Below are 21,654 nucleotides of genomic sequence, written 5' to 3' on the forward strand. Positions count from 1 at the left end.
CTGGGGAGCCTGGCACTGCTCTGTCTCAGCACAGAGGCTTGCAGCAGACACCTCCAGAGGTCCCTCCAAGCTCAGCCATGTGCTGCAGAACTGCTGCCTGCAGGCCAGGGCCTGAACCCATCTCTCGACCCCATAGAGCAGGTACTGCCCAGCACGGGCTATGCTGGGATGGAGGTGGGTAGAGGAGGATGATGTGAACTGCATGGCTATGATGCCATCACGCAGCCCCTCTGCTCACCCCAAGGCTCAGGGGGCTCCTCATCCATCCCCCACTGCCTTCTCCTTGTTAGTTATCATCATTGAACCAGTGAGGAACGGGAAGGGTGGAGGTTTCCTTCTTTAAACATCAGAGAGGAGCTGAACAAATGAATCCTCCCAGCTCCACGACCCAGGGCAGTTAAAAGAGCAGCCGCCTGCTCACCCGCGGGAACAGGATCCTGCCTCTCCCCAAAGACCAACACAGCCATGCTGGACTTTGGCAAACACACAATGAGTTTATTACAGCCAGGAAAAAGGGATCGCAGGCTTCCCCCTCAGGACAGCGAAGCTGCACCGTGCGGATTCGTGGCAATAGAGCTCTTTTGTCAACACCAAATACTGCTTTTGCTGAGAGCTACTCAGATTGCAAACCAAATGTGTCTGACCTGGGTGTTTTGGAGCGATTCCTCGCCTGAGAGGTTCCTAAAGAGCAAGGGCTGTCCACCAGCGGCTTCATCTGCTCAGTGTGAATGTCACATTTTTGGCTCTTGTTTGAGACCACTGCCCTTGAGAAGTGCACACTGGAGAATTCCCCAGTTAGCCAAGAGATGTGAGAGGCAAATCATTTCCTGAGTTTCCCGAAACCAAGATTTTTCTGCTTGAAAGGAGAAGAAATGCAATAACTGATGAACCCGAGGTGGTGGGATTTGGGTTTCCTCAGCGAAACTTGTTCCTGTCCAAACAAATCTGAACCTTACTGATATTAACAAGAACAATGAACACTGTTGCTGCCCAGGGAGCTCAGAACCTGAACTCTTGAGACACACAAACCAACGTAGACTAAGTGAGAAACAGCAGAGTAAAGCCTCTGGCCACAGAGAGGTTATTACACCTAGCTGGAAAGTTTCAGGCAGGCCTCAGTGCTGAGACTGCTTGAGCTGCTCATCTGTGCTCTGCCCTCTCCTCCCTGGTGAGTGTCTGGGTCATACTGTAAATATGACTGTATTTGGAGCCCAGGGCACGTCTGCTGGGAGCAGGGAGCAAACTAATACAGATCCCTTTGGCTTTCCAAGCTAAGGGGGAGCTCTCCCTAGATCCCACGCAGTCCCTTACAACAAAAGCGGGCAATAACACTTCCAAGCATCTAGGCACCTTGTTTCTGAGTAAGCAGGTAGCACCTGCTAGGGTAAACCGATGGCACTGAGGGCCCTGAACAGGCAACAAAGCCCTTCAATCAGAATAATCACTGTCAAAAACTAGAGAGCAGCAGCCCGTGTTCTGCTGAGGCAGCGCAGCAACAGGATGGGGCTTCTTGGTGCTTCCAGGGCTTCGGAGGCTGAAGCAGCTCATCTGTTTTTCACCTGTGGTGCTGCACAGGGAAAAGGTATTCTCCTGAGGCGAGGAATCCAGGAGGTACCTTTTCACAATGGAAACATTTTCTCTCTTTTGCATTTCCAAGCTTCTCTTTCTCTTGTCTGCAAGTTGCTGCAGGCTTTTATCGGAGCAGGGCACTACTGGGAAGTGCTTTGTAAGCCTCGGCTGAGTGCTGAGGATCTGCTGGTTGGGAGCTGAGCTGGAGCTTCCCAAATTGAGAGCAACCTTGTATCTGGGAAAGCCATTTTTTCTGGAGCTCTCCAACTCAATAGTCCCGTTTGCCTTCCTTTGCTTCGGCCCAGGCTCAGCACATCGGGAGAGCTCGCCTTTTCTCACAGCAGGGCACGTTTTCTTCCTCCCCACTGCTTTATTCCAGGGCATCCTTCCTGGCTTCTGCTTCGCTTTGTTCCCTACAGCTGCATTCTCCACCTCACGGTCCATGTTCCAGTTGCTGTCTCTTCTCCCAGGCACATCTTTCCATACAGGAGGGTGGGAAACTTGGGGCTGCCTCTGTCGCGATGGCATCACTGACTGGAACCCTCGAGTACTTCTCCTGATCGCCTTCCTCACTGGAGTGGGTAGAGGCACCTCCTGTGGTGCAGGACAGTGCTTCTTCTGATGACCTCCCAAAAAGTGACTGTGAGCACAGCACATGCAAGGGTGGTTGACACAGCTCTGTGATTCTGAACTGTATTTCACCTCCTGCAATGAGGAGTGTTCTCTACACACCTTGGCAGCACTGGGGCTGACGTTCCCTCCTGAAGCTGTGTTCAGGTCATCTCTAGATGTGCCATCTCCAGTGACCTGGTTCCTCACGGGGGAGTCTCTGTGCTGCTCCCCCTGTCTCATGCAGGGGAAGTGAAAGGGACCCAAGGGGCTCTCCTCATACAGAGGACAGTGCTGGCATGGGCCAGGAGAGGTCTGGGAGGAGTTATCAGCCATGGCAGGACGGGCTTTGGCAATAGAAATCAATGTGTGCAGCTCAGCTAAGGTGTTAGGGAGCTTCAGGAAGCCAAGTTCTTCGCACAGTTTCAGGTGCTGATCTCTCAGCTGAGCTGGCAGTGACTCCAGACCCTCCTGCAGCAGCTGGACACTGGATTTCACATCTAGAAGCTCTGCATCTTTCTGGGGAAGCAGCAAGCAGAGCACAAGCAGTCAGCAGCAAGTTAAAAAGTGCAAGAAGAGTATTTAAATCAGAAACTTTAAGGTACTGTATGTCAGTTAGACCCCTTAAATTGGGTAATTGAACCAAAGATCAGCAATTTATATCTACTTGTGTAATGCATGTTCTCAAACTAGATTCAGATTAGATATTAGGAAGTCCTTCCCTGTGAGGGTGCTGAGGCGCTCGCACAGGGTGCCCAGAAAAGCTGTGGCTGCCCCATCCCTGGCAGTGTTCAAGGCCAGCTTGGATGGGGCTTGGAGCAAGCTGCTCCAGTGGAAGGGGTCCCCGCCTGTGGCAGGGGTTGGAGCTGGATGAGTTTTAAGGTCCGTTCCAACCCAAACCAGTCTGGGATTGTAGGATTCTATGAAACTGTCCCACAGACGTGAGAGGCTGGGGTTGGGGCATACCCCTAACCTGTGGTGTGTCCTCTCTCCCAGGAGCACTGCCTCTTCATGTGCTGGCATGACACATCCTTGACAAAAGCAATTCGTGCAGCAGGGCCTTTAGAGAAGCCCGACCTGTCCAGGAGGTCTCTGACAGCTCACTCTTTCACTACTGACACTTCCTTGTTCTTTTTTCACCTCTTCTTTCCTCTCCCTGGGGAAGCAGCCAGCTGAAGGGACAACGCACTGCACCTCTGCAAGATGCTCTCCCCTCACAGGCATGCACTGCACCACCTCCTCCAGTGAAGGCATGTGCCAGCGTGAGGAAACAGTGCTCCATCATCACCGCCTGCCACAACAGGGCACTGTTGGGCTCCCCTCTTTCCCAACCAGGGTTTTGTCAGAGTTTACAGCACTGTCAGCCAGTCAGTATCTAGCCTAGGATTAGCATTTTAATATGTCTTTCCCCCTTCATTAGAACAGGAGCAGTCTACTTTATAACCCACCATTGGAAGGCAATTTAATGTTCAGTTCATATTTTGTGGAAGTGGGAGAAATCCCGAGCAAGGGCCTAGAAAGAAAGGTTAATTTCTGCACTTACTGCTGCGAGTCTCCTCTCCATCTCCAGCAGCGCCTGCTCCGTTTGGCTTTTGTCTGTCAGAGCTTTCAGCACCAAACCACACTGACTCTGAAAAGCATCTTGCACTAAACAGGAAAATCAATAAAAACCCACATTTGGTCTTTTACAAATGTAAATGTGAATAAAGCACTGTCAATACTATCGCTATTTCCTTCACAGCTCGGCATGAGATACTTCCCTGTGCTGTGCAACCATAGTGATTTGCCTGCTGAGATCTCCCTGAGCCCCAAGCCATGAACAATAGGGTGGATATTTAATGCCAAGCACTTGGAATTTATAAGATGCTGAGCACAGGCCAAACCTCATTTACTGAGCTCTATTAATATGGCAGCTGGAGATGAAAGGCTACGTGAAGCTGCTGAACTTGCTCTGCTCAATGCAAGGATGAGGCTTAGTTGTCTGCCAGCTGTACAAGAGGCACAGCCAGAGGGGGACCCCAGTATAGCTGATCCACCCCAGCATAACCAGTGTTTGGGCAGCTGCAGCTGGAATACTGTAAGGTTGTGAGGGCCATGGCAGTGTCCTGTGGAAAGGGTTTCAAATTGGAGTAAGATGCTCTTGTTGAAAAACTGATCAAAAATAGGGATTTGTGCTGTATGATTGGACAATTCCTGCCCCCATGCAGCTGCAATTCCAGGAACCACTGCTGTGCCTAATACACTCCAGTCAGGAGTGTGGTTTGCAGCCTGTGTGGAGAGGAAAAATCCTTAGCAATCTTATGGAAGTCTTCCTTTAACATCATAAATCAGGATGGAGAGAAAGAGCTGTTCCCTAAACATTCCTGCGAAGAGGCAGGAAGGTGTGTCCAGATGGTGTGGCTGGGGTGGAATGTTGGCACAAGATAGGATGCAAAGCATTCCTGCTAAAACAAAAGCATTGCCAAGCAAACGGGCCGGGATGACTGAAACTCCGGAGTCCTGGACTAGCACTGAGCAGTCAGAGTAAACCCCACATTTCAACAAGTGGCTACAAGAGCTCTATCATTGATTAATCCTCTTTTACTACAGACCCAATGTGTTTGATTGACTTTGGTGTTGGTGGAATTGGGAGCTTGAAGCTAGTGCTGCACATGGAGCATTTATCAGGGCACCTCTCACCCCAGAGACGTGTGCTCCCAGGCTGCACAGTGCTCAGGATCACTTCTCCTGCCCAGCTATTTTCATTAAGCTTGCAGGGACTTAATTATCTCAGTGAGCTGTGCCCTCTGCCAGGCTCTAGGTGGAACTGGTTAAAGAGTTAAAAACTACTAGGGAGAGGCAGGCAGAAAGGGATTGTACAGGCTTTGCTGCTGTGAGAAAACAGGGATGTTTTTAAAAGGTACATTTGGGAAGGGAGGAAGAGATCTGAGCAATTACGGGATTACTGGTTTGTTCTCACACTGTGCAGGGTTTTAGAAAAGATCTTAAGGAAAAGAGTACTCAAAGGCATGGGGGAAAATGGAATGAAATGGAACAAGCTTTTATAAAAGGTGGATTGGGCCTGACTAATGTAGTGCATTAGGATGAGATAGGTGATTTCTTAGACAAAGGCAGTGGCCTTGCTGCGGACTCAAATAGAGCTTTTCAGTGGAAGCTGTCATATAATATGAAAATAAAAAAGCTGAGAAAAATGAAGTGATTAAGCCTCAGTTAAAGGGAAAACATCAGCTCTTGGGAAGGGCAGCATGAGAGAACAAGGCAGATACAGAAAGTGTTCCTCAAGGTCTGCCCATGGGCCAAGCCTGCTTAAAATCACCTGGGTGCAAAAACCTGAAGGCATTTAGGTAATTAGAAGGTAATTAGAAGACATGGACTCAAATGCCAGCATCAGGAGCTGTGGTGAAACAGGGCAGTGTGGTGGGATACAGGCTTTGGCTGATGGGGAGGGCTGGAAGTCCCTGTATGCCCGTAGCTGTCCTTGTGCAAGGTAAGAGATTGAGCATAGACACGTGCAGAGGAGAGCTACAAGATAATGAAGTGCTTAGTGATAATCTCCTCTTATGAAAGGAGATTGAAAGTGTTTGGCTTATTTAGCTATGGGAAACAGAGGTGTCTGGTGGTGTGGGGCTGGAGGTGCTGTGCTGTTGTATAGCACAGTTGCTGCTTAAGAGATACTCCTTTGCTGAAAGGAGTTGTATTCTTATTGCCTTCATATGAAGGAGTGATGCTTGGGCACAGTGTAAGCTGTGAGAAGGAGCCCTCATCCTCACGTGCATTGAGTTAAACCACCTCCTAGATGTAGGTTTGGGGGGAATTTCTTTATTTTCTCAGGGTGCTCATCACCACATGGCTTTGCCTTGTTCTCTGCAGGAGTGTGGCTGATTTCTGAGGATTATCTGCACACATTTCAGCAATAAGCTCTCTGCTGTTGCAGGCAATTTGCTTGTCCTTGCTCTTTCACTGCCATTTTTAAGCTTTTAGTCTTCTGGCAGATTTAGACTTTTTAACAAATGACAGGGGGAAAGCTGTGGCTTGCAGAATGGGTCTGTAGTGGTGGGGGTAATGTTTGAGTGGGCCTTCAAGACCTTTGGTTAGACCTAAGGGCTACCAGGAATCTGAGAGCAGGGTTTTGCCAGCCTTATCCTAGCCTGCAAGCCTTTGAAAGGGAGGAAAGCAGCAGGGATGGGAAGAGGAAACTCCTTTCTCATCCCTTCATCACCTTCCACTGTGCCACAGTGGGGCTATAGGAAGGCCAGCAGCAGTGAGCTCCCATTAGCTTGCTGCTCTTCTCCATTCAATTCATTTTAGTTTAGGACTATTTTTATAACTTTCTTGTTTTCCTACCCTGTCTGTTCTCCTGCAACATGGTATCCTCGGACTAAAAATAACCCTGCATCCACTGGGCTTGTGATCCGCACATAGGTTTGACTCAGCACAGCATGCTGCAGGCAAGTAACCGGCAGCCAGGCTTTTGAACGTGCTTCGTTTGTACGTGTAGGAGTGTTCTGCAGGATAAAACCACTCTCAGTACAGAGGAGGGGCATTCTCCTTCCCTGCCTGGCTTCCATGCCACAGGAGTGTTCAGGCTTGTCAAACACTATTAAAGAAAATAAAAAATGAACATTAATCTGAGACTTAAAATACAAGGATTGAGGTGGCCAAATGAGATCAGGTTAAGGAGCCTGTTAGTCAAGTCTCTTGTCTTTGAAAATGATCAAGAACGGCTGCCTCAGAGCAAGTTTATCTCAAATAAACCCTGCAGCAGAGAGTTACTGAATAACTTGATCACTGAGAGAAAATCTTTACTCCATTAATGGGTGGTTTATGCACAGACTTGTGCCTCTCAAGGTATTTTACTATAAACAAAGCAGTCTTTTACACTGTGTTTTGATATGCTGTAGCATGGTCTTTGGATGCTACTGGTTTCCATTAATAACCTAAGGAATGTGAAATCTGGCATGAAATAAAATGCTTTAGGACATTGGGATAGGTCTGCCCCCCTGTGCTGCAGAGGGCTCCCCCAAATCAGCCTGCACTCCCAGCAGCTGAGAACTCCAGTGAAAGCAACCAACAGAAGGAGCCACAGCCTCCCAGCCCAGGAATATTGAACAGCAACTCTTTCTGATGCCTATCTATCATCTGCAGTTCATCCTAGATTGGCACTGACAGTGCAGAGGCTTTAAATAACACTTTGGAGAGAGGTTGAGTGCAGCAGGGGAATAGGAGGTGGTACAAACCCAGTGAGACCCGAGACAAGACAGCTGTGGGGCTCAGCAGAGTGCTGTGTTTTCTGCCTGGGCAGTAACCGAGCTGTGTGCCAGTGAGTGAGACATTTGGGCTGTCACAGCTGCATCCTGTTCGGATCATTGCCAGTCACTGCATGGCTCATTAGCAGCTGCATGGGAAAGGTGTTTCTTTCATGAACTTTAAATCTTGGCTTTTCAATCCATACAGAACTAAAATCCCTGACTGGTTTGGGCTGAAGGGACCTTAAAGCTCATCCAGCTCCAACCCCTGCCACAGGCAGGGGCACCTTCCACTGGAGCAGCTTGCTCCAAGCCCCTGTGTCCAACCTGGCCTTGAGCACTGCCAGGGATGGGGCAGCCACAGCTTCTCTGGGCACCCTGTGCCAGCGCCTCAGCACCCTCACAGGGAAGAGCTTCTGCCTAAGAGCTCATCTCAGTCTCCCCTCTGGCAGGTTAAAGCTGTTCACCTTGTCCTGTTCCTACAGGAACAGGACAAAGCCTGTCCACAGCCCATCCAAAGCCCCTCTCCACGTTTCTTGTTGGCCCCTTTAGGCACTGGGAGCTGCTCTAAGGTCTGAGGAGTCTTGAAACAAGTCATGTTTGAAAACTGCCCACCAGGCCCTGGATTTTGTCAGAGAATTTCATCAGCTTCTACCTCTGTAAGGGACATGTTGCATGCTATTGTGTCACCCTTGCTGGCAGGAGCACCAGAGGATTGCTTGTGGAATGCTGGCTGGGAATGTGCTTCTCATTTGCAATGGAGTAAAGGTGTTGTGGAGGACATGGTTGTTAGGAGCTGTCACAGCTGGAACTGCCAGACAGCAGGAGAGCAAAGCAATTCTGAGAGAGCTGAGTTGTGAAAACTGAGATTTGTATGGAAAAAAATATAGGAAGTTTTGCTAGAAGTGGGGGTATATAAATAAAATGAGAAGAGCATAAAAATCACGAGTTAGAGGAGCTGAAACCAGAAGGAAAGAGCAGATGATAAGCAGGCAACTCAATCAGGTGGAAGAACTGAGGGCGTGGGGTCTACTTGCCTCTCCCCATCCCTGTGCACAGCACACCAATATGTGAGCAAGGAACAGAGCAGCTGTGGGAGCTACTTGGGCAAACACTGCCTCATCTCCAGTGTCAGACACACCTCCATCCACTGTGTGCAAGCACATATGGACAAACACTCCATGGAGAGCAGTTTTATAGCTCTTCCTGCATGGAGCATGTCAGACCAACAGCATTTGGAGATCTGTGCTGAAAAATATTGTCTGTTTTGTTCTTGCCCACTGGCTCTGGAGGCTGCCAAATGTCTTGCTCCCCACTGCTATAACTGCAGCCTGCCATACTCTATGAGCTTTTAATGAAGACAGGCTTGATTTCAAGTTCCACCTTTCTTTGTTTGCAGATCTGTTTCACGGTCCTGGTGTGCTATTTCTTGCCTTGAAAAGAGCCTCTTCGTCTTTGGCATTCCTCTCCTACATGTGAAGTCTTCTACTGCCAATGACTTACTGTGTCTCTCCCATGTCACCCACATCTTAAGGTACTGTATCATCAGCCACTGGCATTCCGTGCTTTATCAGCTCTGAACGTAGCACATTGTCACCTGAGTTTTGGTAGGGAATTGCCTCAGTTGGGGTCTTTTCAAGGCACTAGGGCAGGTATTTATTTAGTGGGAACTTAATTACCCATTGCTGTGATAGAGTCAAATGGCAGCATTTATCAGCAATTAACCAGTGACAGATGAACCTCCCCTAAATATAAAAAGAACAACATTGTGGAGCATGTGATGATTTTTCATTATAGATTCAACATTCTGCAGCATGATACATTGCAGAAAGAGCCAATTTTTCTTTTCAATTGCTTTGAAAATCTAGCAGCAGGCACCTCTGGGAGGCTTCTCATTTCATTCAAGGCACATTTATTTAAAATGAGTACGGAGAAGAAACAGGACAGCTGAGCAAATGGTATGGAATGAAAAGGGGGAATTGTGAACAACAGATTTGATTTTCAGTGCCATGACAACAATTCCTGTGTACAAGGTGTATGAAATCAGGCAAAGTCCTGTCAGAGAGTGGGTGAGTTGAGGTGCTGAAGGAATTAGGAGATGGGCAAATGCATAATGGGGAGCTTGTGCTGGCCAAAGCAGGCGGATTCTTGCTTACATTAAGGTCTTGTTGAGAGCACTTGCCAAGCACAGCAAGGGAGTGTTCTCGGTATAACAGGATTGGTATTTCAGACTATCACAACCTCCAGCAGAATGAACCAGGCTCCACTCTTTCTGCCTGAGAGGGCTATGCTGACTTAAAGGGTATCTGTCAAAGTTGTGCTTTGTGGAAGCTGCATTTTACCACCCAGTAAATATAATGCTTTTGTGAAGGTCTGCTACCTTGATCTCACAAGGTATAGCATGCACTGAGGGCCTCTTGCTCTTGCACAGAGGACAAGCACTGAGCAATGTCCTGACAGGGTGTTGATAAAAAATCACACCAGCATTAAAGATTAATCCCCTCTCAAAGGCTCAGGCATAAGCCAAATTAGAAACAATTTCTCTGAAGCACTTTCTCTCAGCAAAGACTGCTGTGACAAGCCTCTTCAGAGACAGGGCTCTTCTAAAGTGGTTTACACTACTGGCTTTGTGGGGAGATCACCTTTTTGTCATGGCAATAGCATGCTTCACTCTCTGCTTCTTAAGAAATGAGCGGTACTAGTTTTGCTCATATCTAAAATACGACCACTTCAAGCCACAGAGAGGAGCAATGGAAGGCTTCAAACACATGAAAATCTGAGAAATCCTGAAAAACTGAAACTGGATACTTGGGATATAAATATCAGAGTTATTTTTACTGTGTTTTCCATTAGAGCTCCATATAGTCTAAGAATGATCATACTCCAGGCAGAACATGAAAACACGGAAGTGCATTTATCTGTGCATGGTATCTAACCACGCAACACCTAAGTTCCTTGACACAAGAGAGCAGAGAAAAGGAAAATATAACAGAGCAAGAATAGAAACCCAGGCAAGTCCATGCGATGGATAAGTCTCATTTGCTCTTCTCCCTTGGGAAGAGCAGCTGTGAGTGGCATGACCTGCCTAGTTCACCCCTTCTTGGAGACAACACGCTGACATTCAGCAGTTTGACTGTGCCCTCTGCTGTTAACAGAAATACAAAAAGGGACTTACGTGTCTTGGAGATGGTTTCTAAGTGAGCCAAAATGGATTTGTTTCTTGACTCAAACATTTCTCCAAACTGGTCCAAGCATCCTTGCAGCTGCAAAAACAAAGGTAAAGGGAAGAAAATTAATACATTGCCCTTTTATTGTTGTCAAAACCACAACCCCAAATGCGTCAGAATAACAACTGCACAACTCATGGAATGGAACTCCCTGAAAAAGGTGATTTATCTGTTCAGGTTTGGTTGCAACCCCAAAGGAGATCTGGAATGGCTTATGAAATGTTGCAGACATCTTAAGAGTTTGCAAACTAGAGATCCTGATCGGTAAAATGGCATTAATAATAACATTGAGCAATTATAAATATGTTAAGGGGAAGACCTTTACCCTCACACAGTAAGACCACATTGACTTATTCCCAAGAGTAGACTACTTTCTTCAGGCAGAAGGAAACAAGAACTAGTATTTGCAGACAGCTGTCATAGCCTGCTCTTTTTCCTGAGACCCAGAGAAATCCTACTGCTGACTCTGAGGCAAGGCTCTAAAGACCTTGACCTGATGGACAAGCCACAGAGACAATGGTCTATATAAAAACCCTGACAGTCATTGGTTTAAAGTATTTGAGTGCTCAAGACAAATAGTGTAATAATGGAACTAGCACAGTAAATGAGAGAAGGTGAATGTTCTGTAGCATTTCTAGCTCATTATTCTGCAGTCTGAATTTGAATTAACTTACCCCTTGAAGCCTGTCTTTGATACTGGAAATAAAGGTGCTTAAAACCTCACTAAAATGGAAAAAACCAAAACAAATATAAACCAGACGTGTTACTGAAGTAGACAGAAATTGAGAAGATCACAGTTAGCATGAGACATGAAACACTGCAAGGCATAGTGTAGTGCATAATGTAAGCACAGAAACATGCTTACTTCGGGGGGGGGGGGACGACGGACACACGACATGACATGGGACTGTTTGAAATCACCTTATTTGTTTTAGGAAAGCATGGGCTCTGCTGTGTAGAGTAAGGAAAAACCCCTCTATATACCATGTACGTTTATGTCATGTACGTGGAGTTGGGTTTTTAACTCTTCCATTTTTGGCCTAACATTTGTGCCTCTCTCAAAAGATTTAGTTGGCATTTCCACAACTGTCCCTTCGGTGCTGGGGTGTCACCACAGCTCTATCTGCTGAAGGACATAGCCTTGGTGAAGGTGACATGCCAATTGCTGGGATACATGGATGTTGTACTTGGATTAAATAGCTGTGGGAAAAACATGGGAAAAGCTTCAGTATCAACAAAGCCCAAGCCAGGAAGAACAAATACTGCAAATCCTTTTCTCCTGTGGTCTCTGTTATCCATCCTTTTAAGCTGAGTGAGCCTATGTTCATGATTAACCCACCAAACCAAATCCTAAGCAAAGTGATAACATATTTCCTCTCTGAAGAGCCATGTAATTTAATATCAATCCTTTAGTGATCCAAATTGCAACAAGCAAAAAGGTGGAGGCCAGGTAGAGTCTAGTTACGAGAATTAGGAGGGCTTTCTGAAAGCTTCCTAGCCTTATGGAAAGGAAGATATTCATTTGATTAGTCAAACTTGCAGGTGATACAAATTGATAAATTGGGAGTGAGTCTGGAGTGTAGGAAGGAGCATAATTAATTTAAAGAAGAAATAAAGGATAATTAAGAGTTCTGCCTAAACAATAAAACCTATTTGTTCATTTCTCCTAATTCACTTACAAAAATCCTCCTCTTCTCCAATAGGCACTACAGAATCAACTTCGCCTTATCAGAAACAGTGCCCATTGCAAAAGAGAAAAGGATACATAGCCGGATTTGATCACAGGTTTTAATAACAATGCATTTCACTTTGGATATTACATTACAAAATGTACAGCACTAAGAATCATTTATAGGTGCCCTGGGAAGTTTGCCATCTTTCATTTCTGAGCTTCAAACAGTTTGCTTGTTCCTTAAGGTCCTTCTGGGCCTACTTGACCATTTCATTCTTAACATCTGACAAAGAGCAGAGGCAAACCACAGGGAGCACATTCCACTTGCCTGTTGCCAAACCACAGGATATAAAAATCTTATTTACAAGTGAAATTCTAGAGATCTGTGCTGATTTTTAAAAGGGGTAATCATTGCATCTTCCACTGCACACAAGTATGCTTGGCTATCTCCACATCTGGCCTAAATGCAGAGGCTGTCCTCAGAGCCCCTTCAGTCAGTCCCAAAACAGTGTATCGTTTGAGAAATACGGGTTTTCACAGAGAATCAGTAGCGAAAATCCCCTGCTGATGAGATAAAGAAAGACAAAGGTGAAGTCAGGTTAGAGTTGTGTTGTTCCTTGTGGTTTATGGCTGAGTGTGTTACATAAATCACATTGCAAATAAACCCTGTTTTCTTATCCTGTGGCTCTTTCCAGAGATTGTTTAAAACCTGAAAAGATACTTTTCTTGGAGAAATATGCAGCTCTGTCACGTATGACTTTGAACAGGGGAAGAAGGAGCTGCAGGGAGTGCTAACCACCAGCACAGAAAGGATTTCCAATGAATGCTTTACATACCGATCATATTTGTCCTTTATTTTGTTCTTATTCACTTCAAAACTTTCAAAGATATTTTTCGCTCTTCCCGCACCAAAATGAAGTGAAGCTTTTTCTTTTATCTCTTCATCAAATAACTGTGGTTTTGTCTGGTATTTGGTGAAAATACTGGGCTCGCTCTGTTGCACAAAAGGAAGAAAAACTGTTGGAGTATAAAAATAACCAGAACATTAATTAGGGGAAAAAACCCACAAACATTTGTTTCCCGAGTGCTTTGCAGACAGGTCACAGTGATTGGATGTGACAGATTAGATTGGATGAGATGATTAAGAATTTCATGAGATTATGCCTCACTTAGCATGCCTGGTTAGGTCAACCCCCTGTGGAACTGGGATCCAGCCCAAATGCCTCCAGACTCAGGCTTTTCTCTCATTTTGGGCATTTTCAGTTGGTTACAATCCTGAGGTGTGCAGATTTTCACTCTGTGTATGCTCAATACAGATACTATGAATGAATCCCAGTGTTTTCGGGCAGGAACAACTCCTTGATTGCTCCAAGCCCCATCCAACCTGGCCTTGAATACTGCCAGGGATGGGGCAGCCACAGCTTCTCTGGGTACCCTGTGCCAGCACCTCACCACCCTCACAGGGAGGAACATCTGCCTAAGATCTAATCTAAATAGATATACAGACAACGTAAGTACCAAGTTATCTGACATGACTAGAGCTAGTTCCCACTTGGTTTTAGCATTTTCCATTTACTTTGAATGGAGGCTGTGTGCCTGCATGGGGCTGAAGGAGGGTGAGACTCACATCTTGGGAGTTGTGCTGTCCCGGCTGCGTGCCCAGCTCCAGCAGAGCTGCTGCCGACTGCACATTCTCCGGGCAGAACTGGGAGCCAAAGAGCAGCTGAGAGTCACTCAAACTCGAGTAGTCACTGGGAGCGCTGCTCCGGATGGGAAGCTTATTTGACCTGCAATGGGGCAGAGTGGGTTGTGAATAGGTATTGAGCAATTCAAAAGGCAAACGGAATTCCCTGCACAACCTGCAGGAGCCATTCAAGCATGACTCACCCCAACGTGTCCATTTTCACTCTACTGTTCCTCTAACTGCATAATGTTTAACAGCATGTGGCTTTGTTACTCAAAGCCAACCGGTTTACCTTAAACTGTGTACAAACAGAGTGTGGGAGCTCTGTAGTCACCTTGCAGGGTAAAAGTGTTTCCCCAGCATGTCCTACAGGCAGAAGACCAAACCCAGGACTGACCAGTTCATCCTACCTGCTTTGCTGGTCAGTGATAATTAAGGCACACTGTGGGGTTTGCCCCCAGCAAGTGCCAGGTTACTCTTGTCACCATCTGGATAATAATTCACATTGTAGCTCATGCTGCTTGACGGATTTGCAAGGCAGTTCCAGCTGAGTAAATCTTTCTGACTGATAGCTGACATTTATTGGGCATTTATTCTCTAGATGCCTTAAGTCTGATACGCTGGAACAACAAATAAATGGGTAGCATATGGCTGGACAAATTGATCTGGATTGTCAGAAATATTTCAGATGTAATTATACGCTACTCAGAAGTTCTTTGCTTTCCCCTGGGTGCCTCCCAGATGAACCTTTTCTAGCCAGCCTTGACTTTGTGCTGTGTTGCACTGATTCTACTTCTCTTCAGAGACACATCTTCTACTGCTTTATGGACTAGGCTCACAGCACAGTACCAGCTTCCCTCAGACAAGGGTTTCCCTATGCAGCTGCACCATTACTTCTCATTGTGTCAGGGGCTGGTTTTGATTGTTTGCTAGCAAAGATACAGACACTTTTCATTCTTCACATGATTGCTATTCCATTGCTCCACACAAGGTCTGATGGGGTGCTAGGTCCTAATGTTAGAAAAGCTGGGACAGGTTTATACTCTCAGTTCTTGCTGGGTTTTAAGCTATCAAAATGGAGAGGTGTGTTGCTGCCTTTGGAATTACAGGCCAGTATCAATGAAAAAACTCTTATGCAGGGTTTTCTTTCCATATCGCATCACAGAAGTAAAGAAGGAACACGAGACTAATTCAGGCGTCTAACAAAAGATGATCACCCCAACATTTATTAGCAGTGACATGTCCTGTTAATCCCCAGTTTTGGAAGGAGCCCAAACGTCATACAAACAACAGGGCAGGGATTTAGTAGTAGCACTTGAACTGCTCAGTTTCCCTCTTTATTATTTAATGGTGTCAGTGACAATATCGTATTAAAACTTTTGGCTTTAAGCTCAGTGAGTACACTGAGCCGCAGGCAAAAATAGATGAGGTATGTATGGGCCTCTGGAGCCTTAAAAAGCCTGAGAAATCTGTCTGAATTCAAAGCTTCTCCCTTGATCTGTCCCTGGACCCAAATCTACTAAGAAAAGAATCTCAACACAACTTTCACCAGCACAGCTTCTTGTTTCCATCTCAGATCAGCTTTGTGAGAAAACCCCAAACTTCTTAATCCTCAGGCACTACAAGGATAAAGAGCACACGGGCTGCTGTGACCCTGCATAGGCAGGACCTCTGCTTGCATTGTATCAGATCTCCTGCACCAGTTTTCCAAATCCTCCTGTCTTCCCAATGAAAAAAGCTTCCTCTTAGTTTAAGGAAGGTTTTATAATCCTTAAGTGCTTTACTGTCTTGTCAAACTGCCTTTGAAAGTGTTTGGCACGACTGGTGAATGTCACATCCTGCAACCTGCTCATTTTCTCAGTCCCTTCACATTACTTAATGCCTCAAGTACAGGAATCCTGTAACAAAGAGTTTTGTGATGGGTATTTTGAGGAGAATTGAGCTGAGAGGATTTTAGGAGCCAAGTGACTGTCCAGGCTCACTCTGCACTGACGCTAGGACCAAAGGTGGCTGTTGGCTGCTCTACTGCCTCTGTTGTTTGTCTCAAGTCCAACTATTTTGGTGGTTGATTTAGAGACTAAATTTCCACTTCTGGAATTTAGGAGGCGAGATGAAAGAGATGTCTCTTTTGAATACATTCACTCCCCTGAGCAATGGATTTCTTTCTCCCTCGTTTCATTAACAATTCATTTACTAACAAGACCATCTAAGCCTGGCCAAGGTGTGGCCCTGGTGTGTCTCCCTATCCCTGACGGTGAGATCAGACAAGCGTGATCAGATCTGTGACCAGATCCATGATCCACACAGCTCTTCTCACCACCTGACCATTCCCTTCAGGATGCCTGAGCTGCAGGGATGCACGCACCATCCTAAATATAAACCAGGAGGAAACATCCTAGATATATAATCTCAGTTAGAAGTCCCTCCTAGGTGATGCAATAGTTTACTTCAGGAGAACTTTTAGCTTTCTGCTAGCACAAGACATTCCCCAACTCCTTCATGCATTTTGTGCCCATAATGTTTCGGTATATGTATCTCCAAATTAGACACTTAAGGCAAGCTCTCGTCAGCCCCAAGAAATGCTAAATCATCCTCTGCTGACTGCTGGAATGGTTTCTTTTTCCCACCTAACTTCATGCAAGGTACTGGAATATTGGCAACCTCAACGCTTTCTGTAACATGAGTGCGACCTAAAAGCTGTGCAGCCCCCTGCGTATGTGGGGAGTCAGCTGGTTCTGTGCAGACTCAGTTTCCCTGTTGCCAGCAGGAATCTCCCCTCCACAGGAGAAGTTTGATCTTTTGGGAGCTTCTTTCATTCCTTCCAAGTTCTGATTTTCATTTCCATATATTTTAGCACAACCATAACCAAATATTCACCTTTCCTTTGAGGTTCTGCCTTGCCCCCAACCAGCTGTCAGATACAACCCAAAAGAAACACAGCATGAGAGAAAAACATCTTCTTTTTGTGTTTCTTACATGCTTCTAGGGGCATCAAACAAGCTAAAAATGCGTGAGGGCTTATTAGTCTTCTCTGTTCTTTGGATCCATCCTCATGTGCCAACACGAAGGTTGAAGAGTCATTTGGAAAAGCAAAGTGAGCCTTCTCCAGTTTGCAGAATAACATCTATTGGCAGTGTTGTCATGAGGGATTTTGTTTGGTTCTGTCATTCCCACTGAACCTGTGCCAGCATCCCTCTCCTTCCCCAGCACTGTGGGTGAAGCTCTCTTACACCTTCCTAACACATTTCTTCACAGTGCAGTAAAGTCTCTTTCCCAAAGAAGAGATCTTTTTCTCTTCATAGTAATCTTGAGCTACTCAAGATTCTAAATGGGTGCTACAAAGTTCCTGTTCTGATTCCCCTCCAGGAAATTTCCCAGCTCTTCCTGCTTTCCTCATGGAGTGACCAGGGCTGCAGCACAACAAATCCAATTGAAATTCTGGGAGCTGCTGTTCACCTGCTTTTCCTCCTGGATTTAATCTGTATCTATAGGAACTGTCTCTGGCTTTGCTATGCTGTTCTTGTCATCACTACTTGCTGCCTGCCAATGTGTTCAGCAAATGGAGCTTTAGATACAGAGGAGCTTCAGCATCATGGGGCCTGGAGCACCTTTAATCAAGGAGGTTTAGCTTCCAGCCATTTGCCATCCCTTCGCTGGGAACAGCCACAACGTAAAATTGTTATTCTGCTTCCTGCCCTCAGGAACTGCATGACCTGCTTGCTGCAGATCATGTGCACCATATCCTAAAAGGAATGTCTACATACAGATCTTGGCACTGGCCCTAACACATGAACCACAAGGAAATCCCTCTCGGTTACTCAGCTCAGACACTGCCTCCAGTTTCCAGATTTCAGGCTTAAAGCTCTTCTGGTTTTGTTTTAATTCCTCAAGGTAATTTTTTATGTTCTATCAGCCATTCCGTTATTCATTTGGCTGTGATTCAACACTGCCCAGACATTCCTCGCCTTGGAAGCTGTGTTAGCTTTATGTCAAGAGATGCTTGCCTGTTGCAATGACTTACAGGGACTTTTCCTTAGGAGGAGATTGGGATTTCCATGGAGCAGCCCTGTTTACTTATGCATAATGTATTCCTGACCATATTAAGAGTTAGGCATCTAGAGAAAGAGGGGTTTCTTTGCTTTCCCCCCATCTCAAGCTGTCTTCCACAGCCCTGGTTTCTCTTTCTTACAGGGCTCAGGATTTTTACAGCTGCTCTCCTGGTCTTTGTCCTGGCTGTCTCCATTTTCTGCTTATCCTGCAGCCATAAGGCAATTTCAGAACACATGGCCCTGCTGTGTGGGGTGGAATTTCATGGGATAATGGACTGCATGAGGTTGTTATATTTGGAAGTTTTTTCTCAGCAGCAGAAATAAGCCATAGGCAGTAGCAGCCCAAGTAGGCCTTAATTTACAGCACCCCTTTTGAATGCGTCTCATATTTTCATCATATATTGGCCTTACACACTCTCTGGCAGGCTTCCTTTGGAAGTTGATGTATTAGTAGCTTTTATGCCTGTAGCAAATTGCTGTAAGTCTCATGGGACAAGAAAATTCTCATAACTCCCATTCCAAATAATAATATATCAGTTTCTATTTTCCTGTTTTTCATTGTCTTTCATTACCTGGAGTATGCCTTCTCATTTCCAGTAGTCTCCTTTACCATGCCTGTCTGCTGCTGGTCCTTCTGATGTCTGATCTGATAGCTGGTATGTTCTGACCTTCAACATGAAGTCTAAATAGTCTCTAGGTCTCAGGCAAGTATTTAACCCTTTTGGCTCTTCAGTTCAATTTCTTTCTACTGAGCTTCCTCATCACTACATCAGTGGGTTTTAAAACTAAACAGCAGTGGATTGTTTGGCTTCTGTTGCTCCTGCAGAGGTGTTGACTCCAGTTCTCTACTGTCATCCACGGTAGCACTACAACAGCAGTACCCTGAAGGCTGGTCTTGTGCTCAGCTCAGGGTCAAGGCCAGACGTGTCCCTTCCCCTGGGAGTGCCCAGCAGGTATTTATGGAGTCTGAAAATGTTCTTTCCTCATCACACCCTGCTGGTGCTTATCCAGTTGGTAAAAGGCTGATTGAAGCATCTCTGCTGTTCCAGCTGCTGTTGTCACATCCTCTTTCTTTCCTGCCCTCCTGGCTGGGCAGGCAGCAGTGCTGCTCCAATGCCACACATTCCCTGATGAAATCTGGCATTTCAGACCACAAAAACTGTGCCTTTTGTTGAGATGTTCAAATTGAGCCTAAGCTTTCTGCTCTGTACAGTTGTCATTCTATCTGCATGCCCCTTTCCCACCTTCTTAAATGGTTGGCACCCTGATGTTACAGTGTCCAGCTAGATAACCTTCCCTCTGCTGCATCTCTAGGATCAATATTAGATCAATATTCATACCTAAAACTGGGTAAAACAGATATTTTTTTTCCCCCACCCTATTTCTCAGGCTGGTGTGGTTACAGAGCAGCACGTGTGTGTCTGACAGATAACATAAACCCCAGAGCAGTCTGTGGCTTGTGCAGAACCACTGCATGAGGGTGCAGCATCACTGGAGCTCTGCATTTCCTAAGGACCGGGTAGCAGCTGCTCTCACATGTAACACCCTGACTCAAGCTTGCACAGAGCTCACAGCGTGATTCATACCCTACCTGGATTATACACTGATTTTATGTTCCATCCTTACAGCTCCCTCAAAGACAGTATTCTGGGGATTATACAGCATACCCTGCTGTGACGGGAAAGGGTTTCAGCAGCAGAAACAGAGCCAGGGAAACATAATCAACACCTTTTCCCTCCATTTCAAACACACACAAGCACGTGCTCCTATGAGTAATATTTTTTGCCTTTATAACAAGCCAATTCTCCTCCCGAGAACCTTTCCCCCTTTTTAGCTCCTCTAAAACCCCAGCTGCGTTTTCAGGGACATTTTCTGCCCTACTCGAGCCTTTTGAACTCACTTGCAGAAAAGGATCCCTGTCCAAACAGGCACCTGTATGTCTTAGACTCGTTTCTTTTCCTATCACGTGACTCCATAGAATGATTTATATAGTTAATAGAAACATAGAAATATATATGTATTTCTATATGTAATATAAATATGTAATATTCTATGTTATTATATATAATAGTATGTATTTTTATCTATTCTCTGAATCCCCCTGCTCATTCTCTGACCGGAAAGAAAGCCACAAGTTCTCAAACTTACTGAAAACACAATTAAAAGAGAAAAGAAATCTGCAGGTAGCAAGAGGACAATAGAACTGCTCAATGCATATTTATAAAGACAAACCCACGACAGATATAAACATGTTTTTCCCTACATTGCTTCCCCTTTGGCCCCCACAGCTGTGCAAATTCAATTAATTCATATATATGTATTTATAATGGGCCAGGAAACCACAATTGTGTTTTCATTATCATCCGTCGTTGCGGTAACGCCAGCCCAAGGAGACGGTGTGACTGAAACTGTGAATTTGAGCAGATTTAGTTACGTCAGTGAGTTATTTAACTAACAGGGGCTCGGAGGAGCAGATCCATCAGTGAGCTTCAAACCAGGGATGGATCTCACTGTCTATTTCACCGGGTGATGCAAAGGGTGATTCTCTGCTGTAGAGCAACGCTTGCCGTACGCTCTTGCTCCCCAGATGTTTGCATCCACATAATACTCGTTGCTTCACTCTGTGTTGTATTTGCAGGGGGTTCTAGCTGCTCCGTGGGCTCCAGCTGGATAAAAAACACCCCTTAAGCCATGCGTGTGAATGCAGGATGTGGAATAATGTGGGAGTTACGTAACATGGAGCAGTATTGCAGATGACTGTTTGCTTTATCTGCACAGGAGAGACAGACAGAGCAGTTCAGTTGTCTCATTAGAGACAGGACTAATGGGGCTGCCCTGTACAACCCAGGGAGCAGCTTTCATAAATCCAGCAATGGTGGATCTACGGCAGGATGGGAGCAAGGCAGGCGCACACAGAGTCATGGATTCCACTGACTAACCACCATTAACTGGTAACTAGCCATAGATCAGTTCTAGATGTGCTTCACCCCATCACTTTCAGCCCAGGGTGTTTATATACATTATATACGTACATCTCTCCTCGCCAGGGCGCAGCCTGCAGCCGCGCTGGGGTTTAAATTCACGGCGATGGCGGATCTATGGCAGGCTGGGCGCAAGGTGTGACACACACAGGGTCATGGAGCAGGCTGATTAACCACCATTAACCAATAGATCAATCCTCATGTGCTTCACCCCTCTGCTGTCAAACACACTGGGTGTTTATATACGTTACGTGTACATGTCTCCCCTCTCCGTGGCTCACCCGGTGGCTGTCGGTGTGCTCAGCATCTCCTTGATGTTCCAGACGTTCGGATTCATGTTCTCCCCACAGCCGACACCCTCGCTGCAGGCTCCTGGCCCTCACCTCTGCTCCCGCCTCTCCTACCCCATGGTGGGCACGCAGCCACACTGCCCTGCAGCAAGGAGCAGGAAAGGGATGGATAAAGATGGATAAAGCCCTGTCTGGGGGGAGCATCCCCTTGTGCCCCCTCACTGTGGGGAGCGCCGGGAGGGCCTGGCCCTGCAGGCCCGGCCGACATGGCGGCCCCAGGGCTGGGCCTGGTGCCTCTGTATGGGCCCAGGGTGCAGGCCCCTGGCT

At 46.2% G+C, this 21,654-nt stretch overlaps 1 protein-coding gene and 1 long non-coding RNA gene across 2 annotated transcripts; one reads left to right on the forward strand and one right to left on the reverse strand.

Moving 5' to 3' along the window:
• Window positions 1-1,385: 1,385 nt before the first annotated feature.
• IHO1 (interactor of HORMAD1 1) lies at window positions 1,386-21,374 on the reverse strand. The gene is made up of 8 exons (XM_065687464.1): window positions 21,319-21,374; window positions 13,951-14,110; window positions 13,160-13,317; window positions 11,326-11,374; window positions 10,600-10,687; window positions 3,722-3,825; window positions 2,302-2,697; window positions 1,386-2,271 (listed from the first exon to the last, which is right to left on the reverse strand). Exons 1-8 carry the CDS (start codon window positions 21,372-21,374, stop codon window positions 1,429-1,431), a joined length of 1,854 nt encoding a protein of 617 aa, XP_065543536.1. The 3' UTR covers window positions 1,386-1,428.
• On the forward strand, window positions 5,578-12,952 carry LOC136018332 (uncharacterized). The gene is made up of 3 exons (XR_010614358.1): window positions 5,578-5,665; window positions 8,824-8,958; window positions 12,355-12,952. It is a non-coding gene; the product is annotated as an uncharacterized LOC136018332 (long non-coding RNA).
• Window positions 21,375-21,654: the final 280 nt, after the last annotated feature.

This window comes from Lathamus discolor, chromosome 7, assembly GCF_037157495.1.
Source record: "Lathamus discolor isolate bLatDis1 chromosome 7, bLatDis1.hap1, whole genome shotgun sequence".
Classification (NCBI taxonomy): Eukaryota; Metazoa; Chordata; class Aves; order Psittaciformes; family Psittacidae; genus Lathamus; species Lathamus discolor.

Excerpts from the sequence above, each read along its gene's own strand:
- IHO1 (XM_065687464.1), bottom strand. The coding sequence starts at position 21,374 with ATGAATCCGAACGTCTGGAACATCAAGGAGATGCTGAGCACACCGACA. Across the intron at positions 11,375-13,159 it reads ATAAAGGACAAATATGATCG|TGAGGTTTTAAGCACCTTTA; the intron begins GTATGTAAAGCA and ends TTTCCATTTTAG. Across the intron at positions 2,698-3,721 it reads TGGAGAGGAGACTCGCAGCA|AAAGATGCAGAGCTTCTAGA; the intron begins GTAAGTGCAGAA and ends CTGCTTCCCCAG.